Genomic DNA, 23748 nt, shown 5'->3' with positions numbered 1-23748 from the left:
GGTTCAGAAAGGACCCCCTTGCTTTCTAAACTTCTCAGAGAGGAGTCTAGGTGCGGCTGGATCCAATCCTAGTCCCAGACTTGGTCAACGGTTTATGTCTAAAGGATTATATACGCGCAATCAATCCTTATATCACTCAGCTAAGATTTCAAAGTTTAGCATGCTATTAGTCACTTACCAAGAATCTGTTGTGGCAGGGAATCTCTCAACCTCAAGGAGAAGAACCTTAAGCGAGCGTCCCCACTCAAGGGGAGATCCTGTCGTGCAGCCTGCTGCCATGCAGGAGAGCTCAAAGGGCTCTTGGGCTGTCCGCTATTTATGGAGTAAGATTATTGACTATAGTCATATTCTCATGGGAACAAGATACCTAGGTTCCCACTCCAGACAGTCTTTTGGTTATGTTGCCAGCCATCTCCCACAGTTCAAGTGCAACTCATCACAACTCCCGCTGATGGCCATGGCTTGAACAGGAGCCGAGGGGGAAAAAGGGGAAAAGGGGAGAGCACACCGCCACAGCTGGCTGCTGGTTTTGCCTCTTGTTGATGCACAATGCAAAGGACTAAGTTGTCAGAGAGGGGCCACGCATCTTTAGCATTATATCCATCATATAGAACATCATGCACAACTGCTCAGTGTAAGTCACAGTCTGTACAATAGATACAGATATTCTTGTACTAGGTCACATGGAAAACAGCATTTGTTGAAGGTGGGTCACCTCAGCTCTTAAATTTCAGTTTGCTGAAAATCAGCAAATTTAAGCAAATTCAGTTTGCTTAAATGTCTGGGTTGAGTTGGAAAGAAGAACCTACTTTCACTCAGATTTACTACCCCAACCTGCTGCAGAAGTGCCAAGGCCAGGCCAACCCCATCTTAGAAAAATACGAAGCCAGTGGTCCTCTTGAGCCCTCCAACAAGGAGTGTATGTGGTGCATTTCCTACACTATAACAGCTGCACTTCACATCCCTCCAATATTTTACTGTATTGAATCTTGGAGATTGCTGTATGTCTGGAGGTATATGGACAATATTGTGTCCTCCTGGCAATGGTATTTTATTAGAAAGAGAAAAAGCTGCATCAAGAGGACATCTCACATCTTGGAGCTGGCAGGCAAAATATTGTCTACTTTGGTTTTTCTTAAAAAGCATCATTTTATGAGGCCTGACTTTGCCAGACATTTAACTTTTATCTCCCATCCAATGCTGCAGTTTAAAGAGGAGTTTAAATGGGCATAACTTGTTACTGCTGTCACAAAAGGCACGGTCCCATCCCATTGCCACAGGTCTGTATGACTGTTTGTGCCAGCACAAAATGGGCAGAGGGAGACAACACAAGAAGCAGCAGGAGAGGGCAGACAGGACCACCTCCAGAAGCAGTAGCAAGCTATGGCAATTCAAAACCTTTCATGAAATTCCCTAAGTTTGAGCTGAGAGGAATACTGAGCAAGAATTAAATGGTTGTATGCATATCTGACAACAGAAACATAGGCACCATAGGGTTGGGTGAAAGGAAACAGATGAACAGTATCCAAACATTGGATATTTCTGCACCAAAATGGCAACTTGCTGCTTTCATCTCCCTGTTGAAGCTAAGCCAGAATATCCTGTCATAGATCCTGACTGTCGTCACTGTAAGATTGGGTTGGAAAGAAGTATCAGCCCAGCTGACATTTTCCTCTTCTAGCAATTCTGTAAAAACACTTTCTTTGGTGAGATAGGTCAATTTTTGTTTTACTTATTTAATGATGGATGAGATTTATACAGCATACAGTGCCATCCTCTCCCTCTTACATTGCTTTTAACATCACAGAATCACTGGCCTGCTTGCAGGCACCGACCTCTAAAAAGTTGAGACCTCTGCCTGAGGTCTCTTAACTTTGTTACTAACCCATTCGCAATGACATCTCTGTGGGTCATGCACACATCCTGCCACATTTCTGTTTCAGTAGTGACATTGATATTACTGACATTGCAGGCAACAGCAGAAATCATTGCCAGCTGCAGAGCCTGAGACCTCATGGCGACAGCTATCTTGGGAGTTCCAGGAGGCAGTGCAGAGAAGTGAGAGAGAACCTCAGCCAAAGCCCTGTGCAGAGGTGAGTCAGGGACCCCTCCTGTTGCCACTCAGCACTATCCAGGTAGCCCTTTCCTTTTGAAATTGTCCTGTTTCCTCAGCTTTTCACCCATTTCTCAGCTCAGATTTAGCCCATCACACATAGTAAGCGCACTGGCTGCCCAGAACTTCCTGAAGCGCCAGGACAGGCTTGCTTTAGGAACTGACCGAACACGTGAACATCAGGCCTGCCAGGAGCAAGCAGTATCTGCCTGGCCGGCAGGCGCTTTCCCCAGCCAGAGGAGCAGACCTGCCCTTGCGACGCTTTTGCCAACAGCAAGAGGCCTGTCTGCATTATTTTAAGGGTTGAGAGATAATTTTGTACAGAATTTGACAACGACAGACTCCACTTCAGTTGATAGTCCACTGGCAGGGCGCATTCCGTTCAAAGAGATGCCTGAGCTTGCAATAGTGTGACTGTGATGGGAAATTTTCTTCCAAAACCTGTCACCTGCTGGACTGCCCCACAGTTCTGACTGCTGCCGTCTGATGTGGCAAATCCAGGGCGCTGGGGTACCTCTCCCCAGGGGGAAGCGGCACTTTGTCTTGGCAGCATCTGCCTACAGACCTGGGCCAGTGACTGTGTGTGGGGATAATTACTCCAGAACGGAATGAAAGCTTTTGACCTCCAGAGCACAGCACGAGGGAGTTTTTTCCATCCCAAGGGAACTACTGAAGAAGCAAACATTATTATGGATGACGCAGATGAGAAAATGAGAAATGAGGACAGGGGAGGAGGATGAATTGTTTAAATGGAATTTTTTTTAATTTATCACGTTTCATTTCCTACCAGTGCATCTAGATTCAAAGAAGTACTGTTTAGATGAATAGCATGAAAAATCACCACTCAACATTAATTTCCAAATAATCTGGGTAAGCGCCGCGGTGTTTCCCAGGCCTGGGGACCCAGCGCAGGCGGCAGCCGCTGCCCTCTGCTGGGTGGCCGCCGCCAAGGCAAAACCTGGCGTGTGGACCGAGCCAGCGCTAGGAAACTCAGCGGGAAACACACCGCTCCTCACGGAAAGTAAAGCAGCTTTTTGATCGCAGGGGTGTTTTGATTGCGAGTTTTCTGGAGGTGAAAGCTAAAGCAAAGTGACATCTTTGTGCTACAGTAAGATTTTTTTACATAACTCATATTAAAATGAAACCACAGAGGTCTTAAGTGTAATACAAAGAGCTTAACTCAACTTTGTCATTTTGTATTTTAATTGCAATGTTCTCATCTCCTTACCAAAAAAAGGTTTTAGAGTAGGGACCGGAATGGAAGATGACCATTCGTTACCCTCACAGAAGCTGACTCAACTAGAAATTACCTTACACAAGGTAATTGTAAAGGTTGTGTTTTCTTACACAACCTTTTCCATGTTGCTTCCAGGTTTCACTGACGTGCACCCTTAGACCCTGCCCTTTAATGTAAGCCAAGTCTCAGAGGAACTTATTTTGAACCTGCTATATATAGAGATGTCTTACACGACTGGAGCCTATTAAATTCTTGGGGCCCACACAATGCTGAATTAGGGGTTTTTCAGGCTTTTCACCTGATGTAATATATTGGTAAGCATATTCACCTTGTTGGTTTGATGTTAAAAACATAATAAAGCCACAAACAGGTTACTTGGTTCAGGTAACAGATGGTGCTGAAATCCTTTTGGGAGGTGGAGTTATGTCACCCAAACGCATAAAATTTCATAAGTGTATACATTTCTCAGCATGTTTATATTAGAAGTTTACATTTGGTAAAAGAAAGCTAGTATCTCATAGTTAGACCTACAAAAGTCTGAGGAATACAAAGTTCTCATGAATTCTTTTTATTGCTCCTATAAAAGAATGGTTGCAAAGAGGTGTTAACTACCACGATTGCTGTACACTTGCACACTACTACTCAGTCCTCTGAAGATGTAAAAATGATCGCTCTAAAAATAGCACACTATTTACAAATGAGAAAGCTTTATTCTTTCCATTGCTCTTAAAATGTGAGTGAAATGAATTTTGGCTTTTGAAACCAAAAAAAAGCAAAGACTGTTGTTAAAAAATTAAAATAAAAAATACCCAGTAGAGAGCGCACCCTAGAGTTGTTTTCTGGCTGTTGTCTTGCTGGGATCTTGCACACACTAATACTATCCTGCTCCCATCAGGTATGTACTATCTCACAGAGAGAACAAACTTAGGCTTTAATCGTAAAACTCATATAATGAGCACTTATTCCAGATAAAAGCCCAGATAGTTTCTCAGATTTCTATCTCACAAATTTGTCATGCTGTTATCAGTGAAACAACCAGGAGAACTATCCCAAGAGGGCTGACAGAATTATATACCAACTAGCAAGAGCACATGGGTCAGACAGCTGTGTCAATGCCCACCTTCCTTGCCATACTGCTAATGGATCCCACAGAGGTTAACTCACACATGTCCCTTGTATGGGATTACGGATTTCCCTGACAGCTGGAAATCTTGAGGGGACAGCAGCTTGTGTGCATTTCATAGTCTACAGCTAGGGAGTTCTACCTGGCTATTGCATATGGTAGTAACTCCAGACGTGGGAGCCTGTACTCACTCAGGTACACCATCAGGCTGCTTAAAGACTAAGGCGGCACCTCCAGAGTGCAGTACGTGGGCCATTTTGGGGAGCAGCGACACCTTCCCCACCTTCCCCTCACACAGCGGGATCCACCGATGCCACTGCACTGGTCAGGTCACAGCAGCGCTGTGCAGGGAAGGACAGACAGGGTTTTCCTGGGTGATTCACCATAGTGCACAGAACAGAGAATAGGTTGAAAGTGTATGCAACATTTTATTGAAAAAATACGAATGTTCTGTACATAAAGTACAACTCAGTGGGCTTGATAAATTCTCCAGAGACTTATTGGTTAACATAGGTCTTCTTTTCTTCGTTTTCCTCTAAGGGCATAAAGCATACAATGAAGCAGCAGGTCCCCTGTACTTGTGCAAGTGCAATCCCATCGCTGTGCGTGCAGCATAGCACCTGGCTCTACAGACGGGACTCCAACATGCTCAATGTACTTTGATGGATGGTCTGCAAGAAATTTAAAGCATGGAAATACTGCACAGGACTGGTCCTTCAATCCACTGATGATTCAAAATTTATTGTGAGATCTCTGTTACCCTAAACAGTCTGCACCTGCGTATCCAACATTTCTGACAAATAAATACAAAAATAAATAGGGATCTGGCCTCACGGAACCTCAAGTCTCAGAAGCAACACAATTTGTAGCAAGCTACATACATAATTTTAACTATATCAACATAATTTATTTAAATCTCTATCAATAAATGTATTAAAAGTATAAATTCTTACCCAATACTGAAAGTTTAGTTCTGGAAATAAACCCAGAAAAACAAAGCTTTTCCAGTCCTCTCTTACAATTTAGTGTGCTCTTAGAAAATGCTTTATAGCTGAACTTCAGCAGAAACTAGCTGCTATATAATGTAATTCTACCCCCCAAACCTAATATAAAAAGCTTTTAAAATCTTTTTACAGTAACTGGCTTTCATGTCCTAACTTTACGTACAGTTACTAAAAATACTGCACAGAGCAGTGCTGACTAAAAATAGGTTTAGTGTTAAACTACATGCACAAATGCTGGAGTACCAAAGCAGAAACTGAATAATGTGGCAACTTCACAATTAACTTATGTTGCTAATTGGATGGTGTAACAATACTGCAATCCCAAAAGATATGTATGTTGCAAATGGAAAGACAATGAATAGGACTGGATGAGGAGAAAGTTAGGCAAAAAACCTTTTTTTTTTTCTTCTCCATTTAAAACTGGAATGTCCGTTATCGCCAAGAAGGTAAATGCAGATCAGCGTTAGAAGCTTGTACTAAGTCAGGAGTAAATTGTGATGACTTCTCGGCCGCCTCCTCTAACAAGTAATACTCTCTCCAGACCCTCAGTCAAGACTTCAAGAAACTCCATGTCTGTTTCAGTACAGTCAAGGACAAATGAAGTATCAAAACCAAAATACACAATGATTATTAGGTTTACCTGGCAAAGTTTTGGTAGCAGGCAGGCTGCAGGGGCATCCTCTGTGAGACGAGGCCGGCAGCTGCCCCCATGTTGGACAGAGCCAGTTTCAGCTGGCTTCAAAATGAACCTGCCCATCCTCACCCATAACCTCAAGTTTAAAATCTCTCCTGGGCTGTAGCAGCTGTGGTTGAAACCCCCTTATGCGAAGAAGAATGTTTTTATCCTTTCTTTGGCCAGCGCGCTGTTGTGAAACAGCCATTACTACTATCTAGATTTAGGAGGGAACAGTCATTTGGTCTGTCATTTGTGAAATACATTTTTTGGCACAGGGCAGTGAAAGGCTGGCTAATTTAATGGCACAACCAAGGCTGAAGAGCAGCTGTGGACAGAACTGCAGTGCCAGCCGGCTCACCAGATCACAGCCCTCAGCTCTGGCCTTGCTTAGAGGCAATGGTGCAGGGATCCCTCTAAGTGCCCAATTACTGTAGGTTTTAATTTTTAATTGCACTTGGAGCTAAAGCTCCCACATTCCGATGAGCGAGCTATGCCTGATACACCCTCTCCTTCAGGACTTCCTCTTCACTTGCGTTCAGACATTGCCCTGCCCAGAGCGCTGGCTGCTCTCAGTGCCTTCTTAAACATCTGCTACATCCACTATTGAGAATTAAATTTAATGACATTTCATAAAGAAATAAATTACATCAAGTACGAATTTAGACAAGACTGATTTCAAACCTACAAGGCTTCCAGAGCAACCAGTGGCAACTTTTACTTTAAGCAAACTTTAACCTTTTAACTATAAACTTTACTTTAAGCAAACTTTAAACTTTTACTTTAAGCAAGTACTACATAACAGCCACAAGCCCGTACCCCTCCACTCACCGGACATCGTCACATATTACAGTCTGACAGCATTTGTGGCAAAACGAATTCAAAAGCACAGATTAAAGGAAGATCTATGTGGACCAGGCCTTGCCTGAAAGGATACAGTTTTCATCACCATCAGTATTCTTTGGAGGACCAGGCATGTTGAGGAGAACAAGTCTGGCATCATGGGATCTATTTACAATAACTTCATTTAGCTTCACTGCTGTGTGCATTCTTCGGACATTAGACTGGTTCCTGTAGAAGAAGCACATTCAGACTTACTGTTAGATACGTGCCTCTGAAAACTGAATGATTAAAAAGGCCCTTAAAACCAAAACCTAAATCACTTAAATACCCTGTTAAACGTCAACTCAACACACAGTAAAATTTTTCAAACTTAATGATGAAGATACAAAAGAGATTTCACAGAGTTCTTCAGGTACTGCTAGTCCATTGGTTTTAAGATCCCTGGAGTCAAGTCTCCAGTTTACGAAGTTACATTGCTCTTCAAGAAGCATGTTTTATAAAGATGATTCACAGTCTTGCATAAGAAGATAAAAACACATTTGCACAAAGGGAACACGCTCTTCGACCGTGGACGCTTGTGACTGCAGAGCCTTCCCTCCTGGCAGCCCTCTCCAGATCCCCTCGCTCCTGTAGCAGCACACACCACACACCTCTCCACACTCAGTACCGGAAAACTCTTTCTCAGAAACCTGTTGGAACCCAGTAGGAGACTGGCACCATCGCACTCAGCCCACACTTCCCATGAGTGGACTTGTCTTGTTGTGTTGAACAGCAGTTGACATCTCCAGAGAAAGCCTGGTTTCCTACAGATTTGTAGGCTGGAACGCACCCTACAAAGGGCTGGATGCCCACCTGCTTATGGGGCTTGTCTGGTGTATAATAAGGATTTTAACCTTTCCTTCAGTCAGACGCTTATCAGCCTCTCTGCCTGGCTATTTACAGGAAACAACTATGACCCAAGTCTCTTTAAAATCTCAATCATGCTTTCAAATTCGAGTAGCCACGTGGTTTCGAAGTTATAGGAGGGAAGGGAATAGATGCAGCTGCTTCTTAAGAGTCCAGGCTAAGAGAGGTAACAGGATTAATTATTCAGAATGTATCATCACAAAATAACACCAATTCATGCAGGAGCAGAACTGCAGAGTATCCTTCAGGGATTTTGTGCAAGGGAATGTTTCCTTCCTACAGGAAATCAAACGTTATTTTGGTAACGTAAAAGGAAAACCGATATAGAAATAGACTTGTAAAAGGGAGAATATATTTGCGGCTTTGAGGCTTTCCACTTGGTTTTTTTCTTCATTTTAATATATTTTTTAAAAAGTATTAGTAGAAATGAATCAAATAGGAATCCATAGTTTTGTTAATTCGGCTTTAGGTATTATGAGTGAAAGTCTTGAGTAACCTTACTGCTCTTCTAAATATTTAGGTTGGCAAAGAAATGTTTTATACAGACAGAAAATAGAAGATGCAATGTTAAGAATAATGTTTATTATACTAACAGCACAATTTACCCACTTTGAGTTACCTCTCTGTTATTTCATGTTCTTATTTAACTTAGAGCAAGGACAGCCTCTGTCTTCACCACGTCAGCTTCAGAAAGCCAGGGACAACAATGAGGCCGGATTATGTTTACGGGAAGTGAGGAAGAAACCAGCACCAGAAACAATATACTGTTATTAACTATGTAGAGTTTTGGAAAAGTAATTGAAAACTAAAGGTTTGGTATTCTCTAAAGTGACATTTAAAACTGGCATCTCCCCAGCGATTTGAAGGTGTAGGCTATAAGAAAGGGTTTGTTTAGTCCCCAGAAACTGACCAGAAATAACATCATAGCAGTGTTGTGGAACGAGAGCTTCTCTGAATGAGTAATGTTTCCCACTTCTTGTGTCATACTCTGCTTAAGAAAACAGGTTCAGACCTGTAATTGTTTTCTATCCTGACTTAGTTCTTGTCAAGACAACTCTCATAGTTTCTTACGTGCTATTTATAATGATACTTGGCTTAAGTGGCTGATCCTGCTCCCTTTAAAAACATTGCTAAGACTCCTCAATTTTAACTCCTTTTCTTTTCTTCCATAATTACATATAGTTTTCCTGCTTTTAGTTGAGAAAATGAAGTCTTCCCTCTCAACCATCTTAATGTACTTCTAAGTTAAACAACAAACTTACAAGTTTTCCCACTCTCTGAAAGCATGGAAGAGGAAAAAGTACAGGTAGTTAACACCAAATTCAGCAGAATTTCTACAGTATATAAACTATGTATGATTCATCCTAAACTAGACTGGAATTCTCACTGATTTATTAGGAAGAAAAATCCAGAACTTTGCCATGTATGCAAAGCTGACTGAGTGAATGCTTGGTGTAAGATGTGGTACATCAGAGAGGTCACAGGAGATTCATGTGTTTTTATACAAAGTCACAAATAGAGCTTTACTTCTAGCTATTCAAGGGGCACACACGTGGTTATACTAAGGCTGTTGTTGCACGTCGGTGCTCCTTCAACAGCAAGTCTGTCTTGAAGGGTTTTATCACACACTATTCAGTCATTCATCACCATCTCCACAGCTGCTTCCTTGCTGTGTTTAATATCCACGCGACATATTAGACAGTGAAATTATCAGTCTTTTTTTTAAATTCTGATTAGATCAGTGAAATTATCAATCTGGTTTTTAATTGTGTGTTTTGTTGAGGTATTTGGGAGACAGGAGGAAAGTTATAATAGGATTTAACAGGTCCGATTTAGAATTTGACTATCCCAGGTAAAATACTGAGGGATATGTGTCACATTTCATTGGTTAGAGATTTCTCAGGAGGCTAACTGCTGTCTTTTCAGTAGTCAGGTCTCAATGTTCATTGCGCAAGCCTAAGCCAAGGATTAGGAGACAAAAGATAATAAAAGCACTTTAGAGTGCTTTGATTTAACACATTTAGAGTTCCAGGAGGTGCAAATTGTTGACTCTGACAAAACTCACGGCTTAATGCTGATGAGATCTCTAAAGCTTCCCACAGCACTGCCTCGGTTCCGCTTCTCAGCATCACATTTCTCTTTTGTCCAGGTCATCTGGATGTTCTCAGGAACAGGGTCCCCCTCATCTTCTTCATCCGAGTAGAGGCTCTCCAGACGTGCTACTGAATGTCTGTCCTTTACCAGCTGAGCCTAGAGGGCACATGAATGACAAGGTGAACTCAGAGACTTTATTTTACATTCTCTGATTCTGTTTAAGCAACAGAAGACTTTTTGTTCCATTGTATCCTTTATTTCGTACAGTCAATTTAGCATTTAGGACAACTCTGATACCAGGCATCTGCCCTAGCCAATAATCTTACATACCAAACTGACTTTAAACAGTTTTGATGGGTGTAAGCTGTGCAGAATTTGGACTAACAGAGGCCTGTATCTACACAAGAAAAAAAAAGACAGTCTAGCTCATATCATGACATGGTCTGAAACAACAGAGAAGTCTGACTCAAAATTGACAAAAAAACATTGGACAATCACATGCAAAAAAATGAGATCATCTGCACCTTTCATAGCTACATGACCTAACAGTCCAAACTGGAATGGAATCTTCAGTAGGAAAACAGGATATACTATGAATTGAGACAAACCCCGGACGTCCCATATAAAGCAAAAACAAGTTCAAGAAAGGGTTGAGACTTACATCCTCAAGTCATACAGTATCGTTTACATTGCAAAGAGCAACACACAAATTGCTTCTACAGCATATATACTGCCATCGTTTTCCCCCCCAAAGCAAATAATTTCTAGCACAGTTTTGCAAGTACAGCCAGGCTATTCGATGACTACATGCAATTTTGGGAAACAAAAAAGCTACACAAAAGTATTTCCTTACATGTTTAGAACACAGGAGTTAAGTTTAAGCAGCAGCTATATAAAACACTACTAGGAAGGCACTTTGTGTCATCCACCTCAGCAGCCCATAGCAAATCAACCACAAATGACATACCTCCCTTTCCCTCTCTGTTTTTGTCAGCCTCATTTGCCTCAGCATCTGAGATCTCTGCTCCATCATAAGAGTTCTCTCATAAGTATATGCTGAGATATCACTATTGTGCTGCAGAAATAAGAAAAAACAATATTGTGCTTGTAATCAAGTCATAACTAAATACCACCATTTGCATCATAAAATGAAAAACAGGCTCAAATCCCTTACCATTTCTACCACTTCTACCTCTGCCTCTATTCGGAGCTGATAGAGGAAAGTAGCCAAGTCCTTCTTCATCTGGATGCTGTTATCATCCATCTGAGCTACAGTAAAAATTCTCATTTTGCATTTTCTCCAAACCTGGTGAGGGAATGCAAACTCTCAGTATTTGAATGAATAACATTTTGTTCTACAAAACAGAAACTTATCAATATATCCATTCTTGTTTATCAATACAGGCTTCGCTACCAGACCTTGTGTCTTTAAACTAACGCACGCAGAACTAGTTGGGTGAGAAACTATCTTTGGCTAGCTCCTTACTTTGTGCTGTTTGAGAAGAAAAGGAAGCAACATCAACATGCCTCCATCATGCACAATCCACCACACATCAATGTTGCCTTCATTGTAACGCTCATGGTTGCTGGGGTAGAAAGACACATTTTTGGGAACCAGCAGAGCCAGATGGGCTGCAGTTGTGCAGCGAACAGTACCTGCCCAAGAGGGGAAGAACAGACAGTTAATTCCAATTCTGCAAGAGTGATCTATGGTTTTAAGAAAAAATAAAATAAAAAAGTTACTCACTGAGCAAGTGTCAGCAAACCATAAAAGTCATCACTTATATAAAGCATATGCAGGAAGGCTTGCATAGACAGGTGGGACCAAATGACAAAGCTAGGATAAAGCCGACTTACAGGAACTCAAGCCCTTTTTCATGTTTGAAATAAAAGCAGGAATCTTCAAAGGTAAGTATCAGGAGGAAGCATCTGCTTTGTTCTAATTTGACTGTGTTACTGGACCACAGGGGAAGGAGAGGGATGTAGGCAAGGAGAGCTCCAGTAGTGAAGAGAGATGGATAGGTTAGGACAGGTGAAAAGACAGAGATTATCTAGGAAATAAATTATAGTTTGCCATAAAAACAGTATCTCTCAAGTCTGTAATTTTTTAAGCGTTCATTAAACAGATTAATTTTATCAGTCAGATTAATCTTTGAAGATCTTTCATAGGTCTTTTATCTACAAGAAGCGGTATTTCAAACATAGAGCAGTTTTGCGACAAACTATCTACTTCACAATCAATACTAGAAAAAAAGAGACTAGAAACCAAAACCAATTGCACAAGGATTCTGTTAAAATCCCCTGTGTGTACCATATGTGTAATAAACATCTCTGTTCACAATATTTGATCACGCAGAACCTTTAAAGCTCACCTATAAATGTCTTCCATGACCTTGGATCTTCACTTTGTCGCCAGCCATACGGCCATCCCAAAACCACAGTATTATGTTTCATGCCACCTAGGCCACAGGACTGGATCAAGTGGGCAATTCCTTCTCGAACTTTATTGGCTACAACTACTTGACAAAATCCTTTCACCTTCTCAATGTCCATCATATTCTTAATAGTCTGCAAGACAGACAAGGAAAAACCTCACAACCGAAAGGAACTCTTGGTATTCCTCTATCATGTGATTACAATGTAAATTGCTGGTACACTTGTCCACAGGTAAAACACATTTCAAGGCAAAGTTCTGCTCATCCACTTTCCTTAATAAAACAGAGAAACTACCCACTAACTGTGTATAATTCTTGTTTAAAACGCACATAGTTCCCTTCCAAACGTAATTATTTCTAAGAGATTAAGATAAGAGTTATTTGACTTGTGCTATAATCTCTTATTCATAGTCGCAGTTAGTGATTGTTTGTGTTACTATCTCACTTTCCATTTTCTAATCCTAAAACACTCACCTTTTTAAACCCAAGGTTAATTATCTTCATTTGGATTTCCAGTTTCCGATTTCTATGTAACATGCTGTGTTATTATATTCAATTTACAAATATAAGCACCCCAGATCATCAAGACTACCATACCCCTTATTTGTTTAAATAGTAAACAAACTGGGTCAACACGTAAGCCTATAAATTAGTTTTCCTGTATAAAAAGCCTCTGGGGAAGAAAACAGCGACGTGCTGGTACTATACAGATGCAAACAGGGCTATGAATGTCATGTTTACACAGTGAGGAAGATAAAATGTTTTATTAACAAAAACTTTCAGGACCTGCCTTCAAAGCTTTTTGTAATAAATTTATCACCACACTGAAATTTGCTAAGTTTGTAATAATTGACAGTTATTGAAATGTTTCCTGGTATGTTCAGAAAACTAAATAGTCCTCTTCCCTCTATTAATCAGCATACATAAACTTCCATAGTAATTATTTCTGAGAAATGAAGACAGTTTTATGCAGTAAGGCTGTTTACACAAGTTGCAAGCATTCATCTTCTTATACTCCCAAAGCCACAACTGGCAGGTGAAATGTTTGCAAGCCCTTTACTGAAGGGCTGTAGCCCTGTATTTCACAGAAGCCTTACTGATATGCTTTTTTCCATATACGATTATGAAACTTTTAAGTTATCTGCCCACTCACCCCTTTTTACTTTAGGAATTAGTTGAAGACACTGACCTGTTCAGCAGCCTGGGCTTCTCCATAAGTTTCCAAGAAATTCCCCTGGATCACTGATCCTATGATAGTCAAACCTTTGCCAGCTTTCAGCTGGGATGCAAATGTTAACAATCTAGGGTATTTCACATGCAAATCTTCATCAAGTTTCAGAAGCACCAGCAACTGAGGTCTGGAGAAAATAAAAAAAAGGGAATGTATTTTTTACTAATGCTTTAATGAAAATACTTCTAAAGCTGCCTCTCTCATCACTTTAATTGTACTTGAATATAATCACTTTCTGTATCTCACATGTTAGAGGGGTTTTAATTATTTTTTTTTTCCTCTTGATTCAAAGCAGATTTGAAGCACTGAGGGAATTCTTCTGCTGTATCGTTTTGACAGTCCTAATACCCGTTGATGTACTTAGCTGAAGAGGCTTGCGTTAGCATTACTGTGATATTTACATGGTTGATTTTCAAGGCTGTTTTAAGTATAATTAGAGCGCACGCTGTGTTCATACTGTAAGGCTGGCCTTCCAGATCTATCTGGATACTCGTGCCAAACAGTTGGGAAACATGAATATTTTCATGTAAACACAGATCCCACCTCCTTTCTATTCCTTAAGGTATTGCTACACATCAGTTAAGTTATTTTGTCTCTTAAGCTATGGTTGAGCAAGTATAAAAAGATCTATAAAAGTCTCCTCTTCTTTGGTAGATTCCTAGTCCTCTTATTGAGAGCCCAAGAGTTGTGCAACGCATAACAGAGAGCAGGGGTCCTTCCCACTGAAACTGTCTTCAACACACAAAGCCAAAGGGAGAAATGTTGGCCACTGTTCTGGTTTTTAATCCTACAACGATGGCAGTGATTTCTTTGTGCCTCCAGTGCAAATTACCATGGACCTAGGGACCTCTGTACTCAGAGATTTCCACAGGTTCTCCAAGTTCCACTTCTGAATTCACCGATTCAGGGGTCAATTAAAGATCCAAAGGATAAAAAAGGTCTGCGCGCACACAGTCTCAACACTTCTTTTCTTTTTTTAATATTCTGGGCATTTAGATTCATTCACACGGACCAAAAGCATCTTGTTTGGAGTCCAGTTTAATTCCTTAAGTGCAAGAAGAAAATCATGACAGTGCATTTTATTAGTCTAAAGCGAGTACCTCCAGTTCTTTGTGTGTGGAGGGCCCTCCTCCAGTCTGAGTAAGGCATATCTTGCTGCGCTGAGTGAAAGACCTCGGATACCATCACCCCATTCCTTCTCCGCACTGTGAAGAACACATAATGTAGCCAACATATGGTTTCATGATCATTTAACTGCACACTTATAGTCATGCTATAGAGAAATCATTATCTTATAATGAGTTTAATAATGTGATATATAGCATGCATCACATGTATATTTATCATTTGTAGATGTATGTATGTGATACTTACCACGTATCACATGAGAGAAGTGCAACTGTTTCAGTCACATGTATACCACACCACCACCATTCTGGTTTTCATTTGTAATCAACACTCCACTACAGAGAATGCTTCCCAAGCATGAACAAATATCAGGCATTTCAATACCCAATTATAGTTAAAACTAAGTTACAAAGCCATAGTACAGCTGATTCCATCAGATATGACCAAGCCCAGGAACCTAACCTGCAGATTCAGCTTTCCCAGGCCTGTCCTAGACAGTCCTTTTGGAGTAAGGTGGCTGCCTTCACGTGTTCTGGCCTGAAGTAATTACGCGTGATAGAAAGAAGGACAGATCCCAACCAGGGTTTCCACTTCTTGTGACTCTCAAGTTTCACGAAACAGCTTTAGAGCCTTAACAACAAAGCACTTCATGGTCTGTTTAGCACTGATACAGTAACACAATTCAAAAAATGCAGCAATAAGGGAAGTGCTGTAAGTCACAACTCGGGACAGTTCCTTCTCCAAATCTGAAGGCTAGAGATAATTCATAGAAACTAGACCCAATCTCCAGTTCATAGAAACTAGACCCAATCTCCTTCCTACCCTTGTCTATCCAGTTAATACTTACCCTTGGTACTCAATGTACTTGTAAATCATGCCCGCAATAAGCATAGCTACCAAAGCGTAATACCAAGATGAAATGAACATCAGTGCAAGGCAAATGCTCATGCCTAGAAATGAGAGGGCCCTGAAACAAAAAGCAAAGGTATTAGTGAGTAGTGGGGTAGAAAAGCTTAAAAACAAGTCAATTATTCTCTTTTTTCTTTAGATTGTCTATTCTCAACTGGCAGTGAAAGTAAAGCTTCCAATTAATCTCTCCACTCCTCAACAGTTTTAGTATCCTGTTGTTGGAATGAAACTCTGATGCCATTAAATATCTGGGTTTGGTCCACTATGAATATTACATCAATGTACTCTTGTCTAGAGTTGATATCCAGAGAAATAAAAGATGACCACAGCCCTCATGAAGAGGATTGTTCTAAAACCCCCGCTCTATGGGACAGACAAGGCGTTGAGCGTGCTGGCTCTTGCTTACCAGTGATAGTATTTAAATCGGGGCCGCCAGTTTGGAGTTCGAAGAAGTGTTTGTACTGCACATGCTAGATTAACAAAGAGGTAACACATCAGGAAAAACCTGCAGAAACAAAAAAGCTTTTAGCACACACCTTTTAGATTCTGGCACATATTATAACCGCACGAATGGTTTACAGTCATGTCCTGGTTTGAGGTAGAACAGAACAGTAAAATTACTGAAAAGAAAATTGGTTCTGTTCTACCTCAAACCAGGACAAGTCAAAATACCGCTGCCCTGTCACGTGTGCCTATCCTTCTGATTTTTATTAGCGTGAACTATAAGTATAAAGTAGATAGAACATTTTTTAATTGGATCAAGTTAGATCTATCCACAACATCAACACTATCTTTGTTCTGTGATAGAAATAACATTTTCCCAAACAAAATAACAATATACTAAAAACATGTTTATTCACAGAATACTCCAGACCAGGAACAAATAGATTTATATGTAGAGCCTGAAGTCAGAATATTCATAGAAATAACAAAAGTGGAACTCAGGCTCCAGTAATTTACATTACCGATTTAAGATATGGTTCTGAAAGACAATCAATTAGCAAAATTCAAGAGTATTTATCTTTTCTCTGCCACTCCCCCCCCTCAAAATAGCACCACCCTGTTTCTTACATTGAGAGAATTGGAGCCACCATGTCAAGCGAAGCAATAAGGATTCCCAGCTCAGCAATTAATGCTGTTAATAGAAGAGCCCATGTTGGTTCACCATTTGCTTTTCCATGACCAAAAATCTGAAGAAATAGAAACATTAAGCACATCTTCCAAGTATTTCATAAGGTTATAATGAAAAAAATTTTACATTTTAAAAAACAATAGTAAATTTCCACTGAATTAGATGTTAGACTTCATAAAATTACCATATATGTCTATTCAAACTCCTTTAAAAATATTCCTAGTTTTTAACAAAAGAAAACAAAGCATTAAAATGAAAATATTGACCTTCACTTCAATGCTGGGCAAACTAGGGAAAATAAATTTGATTTCAAGCATAAACTCAAATAGCTGGTTAGTTACTATGTACAGATGTACAGAATGCCCCCCCCCCTTTTTTTTTTTTTTTAAAATATGTACTTACCCAGAGGAAAGGAATGATGTTGTCCTTTGCTATGGCTTGCAGCAGCCGGGGGGCTCCAGTAAGGCTCTGTAAACCTGCTCCGCAGGTAGAGAAGAAGGATCCTATCACTATGACCCAGGGCGAGGGCCAGGAAAGGGTGCCCACCACTAAGTTCTTGTTCACTGCATCGCCGAACCTGCAGAGAGGAACATTCCTGTTCAGAGTAGTGTCTTGACACTCACGGTTAGTGTTCTCAGTCTGTTTTAAGATGTCATTTAAATATTAAATATTTTATGTTATTTTCTTGATTAGGAAATACAGGAAGTAATAAACAATCTGAGTTACTTTTGATGCACAGATAAGAAGTGTCTGCAGCCTGATTTCAATAATTCAAAAGCTTTCTTTTTATTATATATTATAAAATTCTTATGTTATTAGCATAACATTTTTTGTACTTTCACCTAGGAAGATGCAGTTCTTAACACAAAAAATAAGATTAATGTCTAACACAATCCAGTATCAGACATCCCTACAGAAGACTCTGGGGGTTTTTTGTTTGTTGGTTGGTTTGGTTTGTTGGGTTGATTCTTTTCCCCAGACAATAACATTTAATTCCCTGCCTGCCTACTGGAAAGAGTCCATCAACATGAGGGAATTTTTCAGAAAAAGCACTTGTAGTTCTAGAACTGGGAATGCTGTTATTGGGTTTACAGACAGAAATGTTTGATAGCTAATAGTCCGAGGGCAGAGATAATCAAACACCAAACTTTGTCCATTATGGACGCTTGACTGGGTTTCTATGTAAGAAAATAATCACAAATGCTATGAGGAAATACCGCTTCCTATGAATACCACTATGAGTAATCCAATATATACAGATATAGATGTGTGTTATCTTCCTGTCTTACAAATTTCTTCAACATAGGTCAGGGAATGTACATTTTACTGACTCAGGGGACTGTGATCAGCCGCAAGAAAGATTACAGCAGCTTTGCAAGCTATTTGCTAACATACCGTAAGCTGAAATCATTTCAGCTACTTGGCACACACTACTGATGTCATCAGTGCTTTTACAAAAATCAGCAGTAGTACCTCAGATAGCAAGGATGCCAGAAAGCAGTGCGCAAAGAGTAATTTTGCCAACCTCAGTAATTAAAAAAAAGAAAAGAGACGACAACGAACAAGGAAACAAATTAAGGTTCATGTGGAGAAGAAAAACAGAAAAAACAAAACAAAAAATTTTTGTTGTTTTGTATCTTGCTTCTCTAAGGAAGAGAAAGAAAAAGTAGACATCTATAGTTTACTGTTAGGGATCAGATCTTTGAAGGAGTACCCCTGGAAACTGAAAAAGGTATGTCAACACAAGACAAAATAGGTTTGGGGCGGGGAGTGGGGGAGATGGGGAATTAAGACATAGGATGAAAAATCTGAGGAGCCATGCAAAAAAATATCAAACCAAATACAATAAGATTCCCAAAACATTGTTTACAATTTACATTCAAATATGGTTTAAAAGGCACCCAGACATGAAAGAAAAGGGGATGGGGGGTGGGGGGCGGCGTTGGGAAAGAACACACCTTCCCTGCAAAAAAAAAAAAAAAAAAAAAAAAAAAAAAAAAGAAAGGGGAGAATGCAAGCAGTAAAACTTACTTATCTCTCAGGACTACACCTTCTATGCAGGCTCCAAATAATAATACACAACTGAAGTCTGAATACAGAGTGTGCTAAGGAAGTAGGATTTATATAGACATAGCAGATAAAAACAACCATAGAAAATATTGTGGAAAGTTCAATATGTGCTTCCATCCTACGGCATTTGCACTGCAGCATCTCCATAAGTACCTGGTAAAGCCGGTGAGTAAATTCATGTCTCACTGCTCATATATACCTTCTAATAGTAAAGTGACAAAGTTACTATTCTAAGTTTCAATTTTTTAAAAAGATAGTTTTAAATGTTATGATAAAGGAGATAACTTCAAAGGAAATGATTTTGTATGTAAACGTCAATTTACTCTGCTAGTATAGAACAGAACCCGACATTAAAATATCTTCCTTTTCTCTCTCCTCTTGCGGCTGAAGATATTTTGAACATAGAGCAAACCATTACCTTGCACTTTCTCATTTTGTGGTCTCTGATGGCATTCACATCACCAATAAGTCTTTGAATATTGGGTTTGTTATTAAACTGTACTAATTCTGCATTGGGGAGTACGACATACTTCAGGTTTTTTTGGATCTGGCATTCCAGTAAAGTATTTGATCTTGTTATTTAGGTTTACACGACTGGTTAAGTCTTAAACTCTACCCTCTACCCCTGAAAGGCAACTGTAAAATCCAAAGAGGGGGAAGAAAAAAAAAAAAAAAAAAAAAAAGGGAAACACTGATCACTCCTAAAAATTATGGTGTAAGCCTTCCACTGGGTGGCGCATTAACATCTACGGATAAAGTTACCCACCAGAAAATAAGCTTTGAACTGCAAATACTTTAACACTAGAGCTGGGTTTTACATCTATCACCTGTTCTAATATTTAATACATTCATAGGAAATGCAGCCTTGTTGGTACAGGGCCAGTTCTCAAAGTATCATCTGGGAAAGGCTGTGATCCTAAGAAGCTGGGACAACTGAGCTGGGATCCTGATTTACAGCTTGGCAAGCGTTGGCAAAAAAACCAGGTTCAAAACAGCAGAATTTCCAGCAGAGTCACTGTCTCGGCCAACTGCCCTTTGGGTGCAATTTATTCAAAAAGTTCTTACAAAGAAGTTTTGAAGTCCTTGCTCATATTGCCTTTTGCTTCTTTTTTTTTTATTCTCCTATGTTGGTAAGTTGTAGTTTGGGACACCAACAGCTAGATGAAGCTGAAAGACCTTGGCTTCATCTCTTCTCTAGCAGCAGTGATAAGATTAAGATGGTCTTTCCTAAGCAAAGCTCCAGTGGGTCTTAAGCCCTGAAGAGTTTAACCACACACAAAACCCGGCAACTTCAGCTGGGACAAAGGCTGCTCCTCTGAACACACACTCAGCACCTAGAAATCTGGTATGAGGAACAGCCTCATCTTCTGCAGATGAAGTGCTCCAGGCCTCGGTGGAAACAGGCAGGAAACACCGAGTCACCGACAGCTACGTGGAGTTCACTACTTAGCACAATGCGGGTAGCGCTTCTGCGTGCACAACCTGGGGATGTGTCTAACAACCATGGAACAGCATTAAATCAGATGAACGTGTGAAAAATCAAAGGGAAAAAAATACAGTCCCGTAAGCTGATGTAAGATGATCTTGTTTCACTGGCTTCCAAATAAATACATAAATTCATTAGTACCAGTACGAAGCTGACACTACACATGAACCTTCCCCCCTGTCCCTCACAAAAAAACGCGCTTGGGAAACAGCTAGTTTAGTTTCTAACCCCAGTTTATCTTGCCCTAAAACATTCAAGAAAGCATATACTCCTTAATGTCACTCAAATGAAAAGGTTTTGGGGTTTTGTTTGTTTGTTTTTTTAAGGAACTGAAATTTATGATCTCTCCCATTTAAAGCCTTCCCTCATCTCAATGGTCCGCTGCATCCTAAAAAAATGATATACCTGTATGCCATCAGCCTGAATAGCCATAGAGCACTACGTAGAAAAGCAACAGTAATGCAAAAGAACAAACCAAAAAACCCAACACAAAAAGGGAGATGGAAAACAACAGGATAATTATTCTGATGCTTTCAGCTCAAGGACTGGGGTTTTTTTCCCCACTGACCAATCATACTCACACTGATAATTTAGTCACCTGAAAGCAGCTCCACAAATCAGACAATACTCATTCATCGGAGCCACTTACAAGGTGCTAGGACTTCACTAATTTTAAAAGGATACAGACTAGTGATGTGGTGACAATAGCAAGAATTGTTCCAACAGGAATGGATTTCTGTGCATCTTTGAGGTCCCCTGATCTGTTGGAACCAGCCATGATACCTGAAAATACATTTTCGATGTAAGATCAGGGAGAGAAGAAAGCTCAGAGACCCAAGGTGCCCTCTGGTCCCAGGATTCTCACCGGTCACTGAAGGGAAGAAGATGCCAACCAGCACCATGAATGAAGTGGCGATATCTGAAAGCACATACAGATGAAGGTTGTTCTTCTGGCCTGCTACGTCAACAGATGGGTGATGTGCCTTCTCCAGTATCTCGCCTTTCTCCAAGTAATTGCTCCATAAGTTGTCTTCCATGTTATTAACACACCACAGAGAAGAAAAGCACATTTCAGTTCAAATCTGTTCTCATTGTAATGGGTCTACAACTGAATATTACAAATGCAATTCATGCAATTCAGTGATCAAATCAAGACATATACAAGTTACATGAAAGAAAATTTATATTGCATGCTTTCAAGGGAATTCGTATCAAACCCAATAAATATGTATGAATAGCCTACAGAAGCCTAAGCACTTTTTATCCTTTAGTATTACTAAATGTAATACTTGTTTGACTGCATACCTATTTTATCCCCAAGAAATACATTGAATATTTTTAATGAACCACCATACCTACAGATAGTAGCTCAGAGAATGCAAAGCAGCAATATCGACCAGCTTTCTAGATATAATCTGATTTGTTCTTTAGCCAGTGGAAAAATTACAGAATTATATGGTTGGCATTTGAAATTTCACTAATAAATGCTGAGTCCATTTTTGAAACTAGGCTACTGGTTCCTGTGAAAATGGGAACCTGAGGCACTCAGCACCTGCACAGAGCAACTGTTCTCCGGAGTTCATTTCCATAATGACCACTTCTCAACGATATGATATTCAGGAGCAGGCAAAGACGGAGGTACGCTATTTTCAAACAAGTACTCTTGTATTTTGGGACATAATCTAAACCTGTCTAAAATGGAGAGTCAGAGCAACTCAGAGTTCTGAAAAAGTTTAACAGCTTACTCGTGTTACTATAGCTCATAATTAGAGCTGACTTTCTGCTGAAGTTAAGAGACATACAAGGCAAATTTAATCAATTTTACAGCAGGCAAGTACCGTATTAGAAGAAAAGTGCCATCTACTCTTTTTAAAGATTATAAAACTTGTTTTTCTTTATTGAAGATAATTTTCTTCACTGTAATTACATTTCTTCAGTCCCTCTTTCTTAACCAGCAGGGAACAGTTCAACCCATTTCAACTGCTCAGCATGCCTCCACTTTAAGGGAAAAAAAAAAATTCTATCATACCTTTCAAAATGCCACTAGCAGCTCCTGGAATTCCTGCTATCTCAGAGACATTGTTCATTAGGAAATATTCATCACAGTTCTCCGTGGTTAAGTTTGTAGTGTGGCAGAAGAGCTCCCAAAGCTTAGAGGCCACAGTGATGTTATCCTTAACTACGGTTTTGGCACAAACATCAAAATATTCTCTTGACAAAGTCCTGTTGCCCAACATGCAAATCCTGGAAGGGAAACATGAAAACCAGTGTGATTATATGGTACCGGGAAAATGAAATCCGGCCTTCCCCATAACACTTCTTCCATATCATGGAAACGCCAAGTGGCTCATTTCTCAGTTTCCTAAAGACAGTGGTTGCAGAACAAAGACTGTGTATCTGTTTTCCTTTAAGGGTCAGAAGTATAAAGCTCCTTTTCCAAAAAAATTGGGAGGGATATAAAAAGCTACATCAGAGTGATTTATTGGATTTGGTAAATTTACCTTAAACAATGAAAGGGGTCGATTAGGCAATATTTTTCTTTTCAGTTAAACAGAACTACTGGAGTGGAAGAGATCCAAAGAATACTTGCATTCAAATTACTAGATATTTAGAATACCTAAAGATATTTGGAATTGCATTATCCCAGTTTCTGCGTAGTAGCACTCAAATGGCCCCTGACATTTTAGCTTCAAAATCAGTAACATACATTTCAATCACAATAAGCAAAGATTCTTCTTGTCAGCAGGTACTATGCATAATTGCTAAAATCCCTCTGTGCCTGTTGTGTTTGACCTAACCACAAATATAGTTTGTTCCAGCACTGAGAATTTTCAGTCCGCTTCTCCAAAGTTGGTTCCACAAGACACGGTGATACAGCATAACAGCTTCCTGCCGCTAAAAGTTCATTCGGCTTCTCTTCCCAGTGCCAGAAAACATTCACAGAAAAAAAAAAAAAAAGGTATTGCTTCTTCCATTTTAATAAGTTTAATTGCTTCATAGATCTCATCAAGCATTAAAGCCAGGAAAATGGAAGAGACGGGGCCATTTTTGTAGGGTTTTAGGCCTGTAAACTGTAATTTCAGAGGCACCTTCCACTCCAGAATTAAAAATAAATACAATGTCTAGTTACTTCAGCAAAAGAAAAAGGAATACAGCCCAAGGAAGAAAGACAGGGAGAAGATTCAAGAACAATCCAAGAGATAATGAGGGGGAGGTAAAGACATTGTTTTATTTTTACTGCTGTAAACCTGCCACTGTTGTAAAACATTATAATCATTGGGCCCTAAATATCTAAAGGGAGCACTTGAGGGCTGCAAGTACTTAGTTATGGTCACAACATTTTAAGATGTGAATAATTATGCAG

The 23748-nt window shown here is 39.9% G+C and overlaps 1 protein-coding gene across 15 annotated transcripts in view; it reads right to left on the bottom strand.

Moving 5' to 3' along the window:
* Positions 1–4881: 4881 nt before the first annotated feature.
* Positions 4882–23748, bottom strand: part of SLC12A4 (solute carrier family 12 member 4) — a 50848-nt gene continuing 31981 nt past the window's right edge. For 14 of the 15 annotated variants that reach the window (XM_054201259.1, XM_054201264.1, XM_054201273.1 and 11 more), the window contains 17 exons: positions 22414–22628; positions 21250–21414; positions 21069–21167; positions 18860–18917; positions 17231–17405; positions 16768–16886; positions 16103–16201; positions 15635–15754; positions 14760–14864; positions 13618–13786; positions 12366–12561; positions 11480–11649; positions 11168–11299; positions 10961–11068; positions 9965–10149; positions 7088–7221; positions 4882–6050 (listed from right to left, as the gene is read on the bottom strand). In XM_054201259.1, the coding sequence (XP_054057234.1) occupies positions 5959–6050; positions 7088–7221; positions 9965–10149; positions 10961–11068; positions 11168–11299; positions 11480–11649; positions 12366–12561; positions 13618–13786; positions 14760–14864; positions 15635–15754; positions 16103–16201; positions 16768–16886; positions 17231–17405; positions 18860–18917; positions 21069–21167; positions 21250–21414; positions 22414–22628 (2341 nt within the window). In that variant the 3' untranslated portion in view covers positions 4882–5958. The remainder of the gene's footprint in view (positions 6051–7087; positions 7222–9964; positions 10150–10960; positions 11069–11167; positions 11300–11479; positions 11650–12365; positions 12562–13617; positions 13787–14759; positions 14865–15634; positions 15755–16102; positions 16202–16767; positions 16887–17230; positions 17406–18859; positions 18918–21068; positions 21168–21249; positions 21415–22413; positions 22629–23748) is intronic. The other variant, XR_008466399.1, reaches the window with a different exon arrangement.

Source organism: Rissa tridactyla, chromosome 4 (assembly GCF_028500815.1).
Source record: "Rissa tridactyla isolate bRisTri1 chromosome 4, bRisTri1.patW.cur.20221130, whole genome shotgun sequence".
In the NCBI taxonomy this organism is placed as follows: Eukaryota; Metazoa; Chordata; class Aves; order Charadriiformes; family Laridae; genus Rissa; species Rissa tridactyla.
Note: the sequence above shows the minus strand (reverse complement) of the source record. Positions and strands in the feature narration are given on the sequence as shown.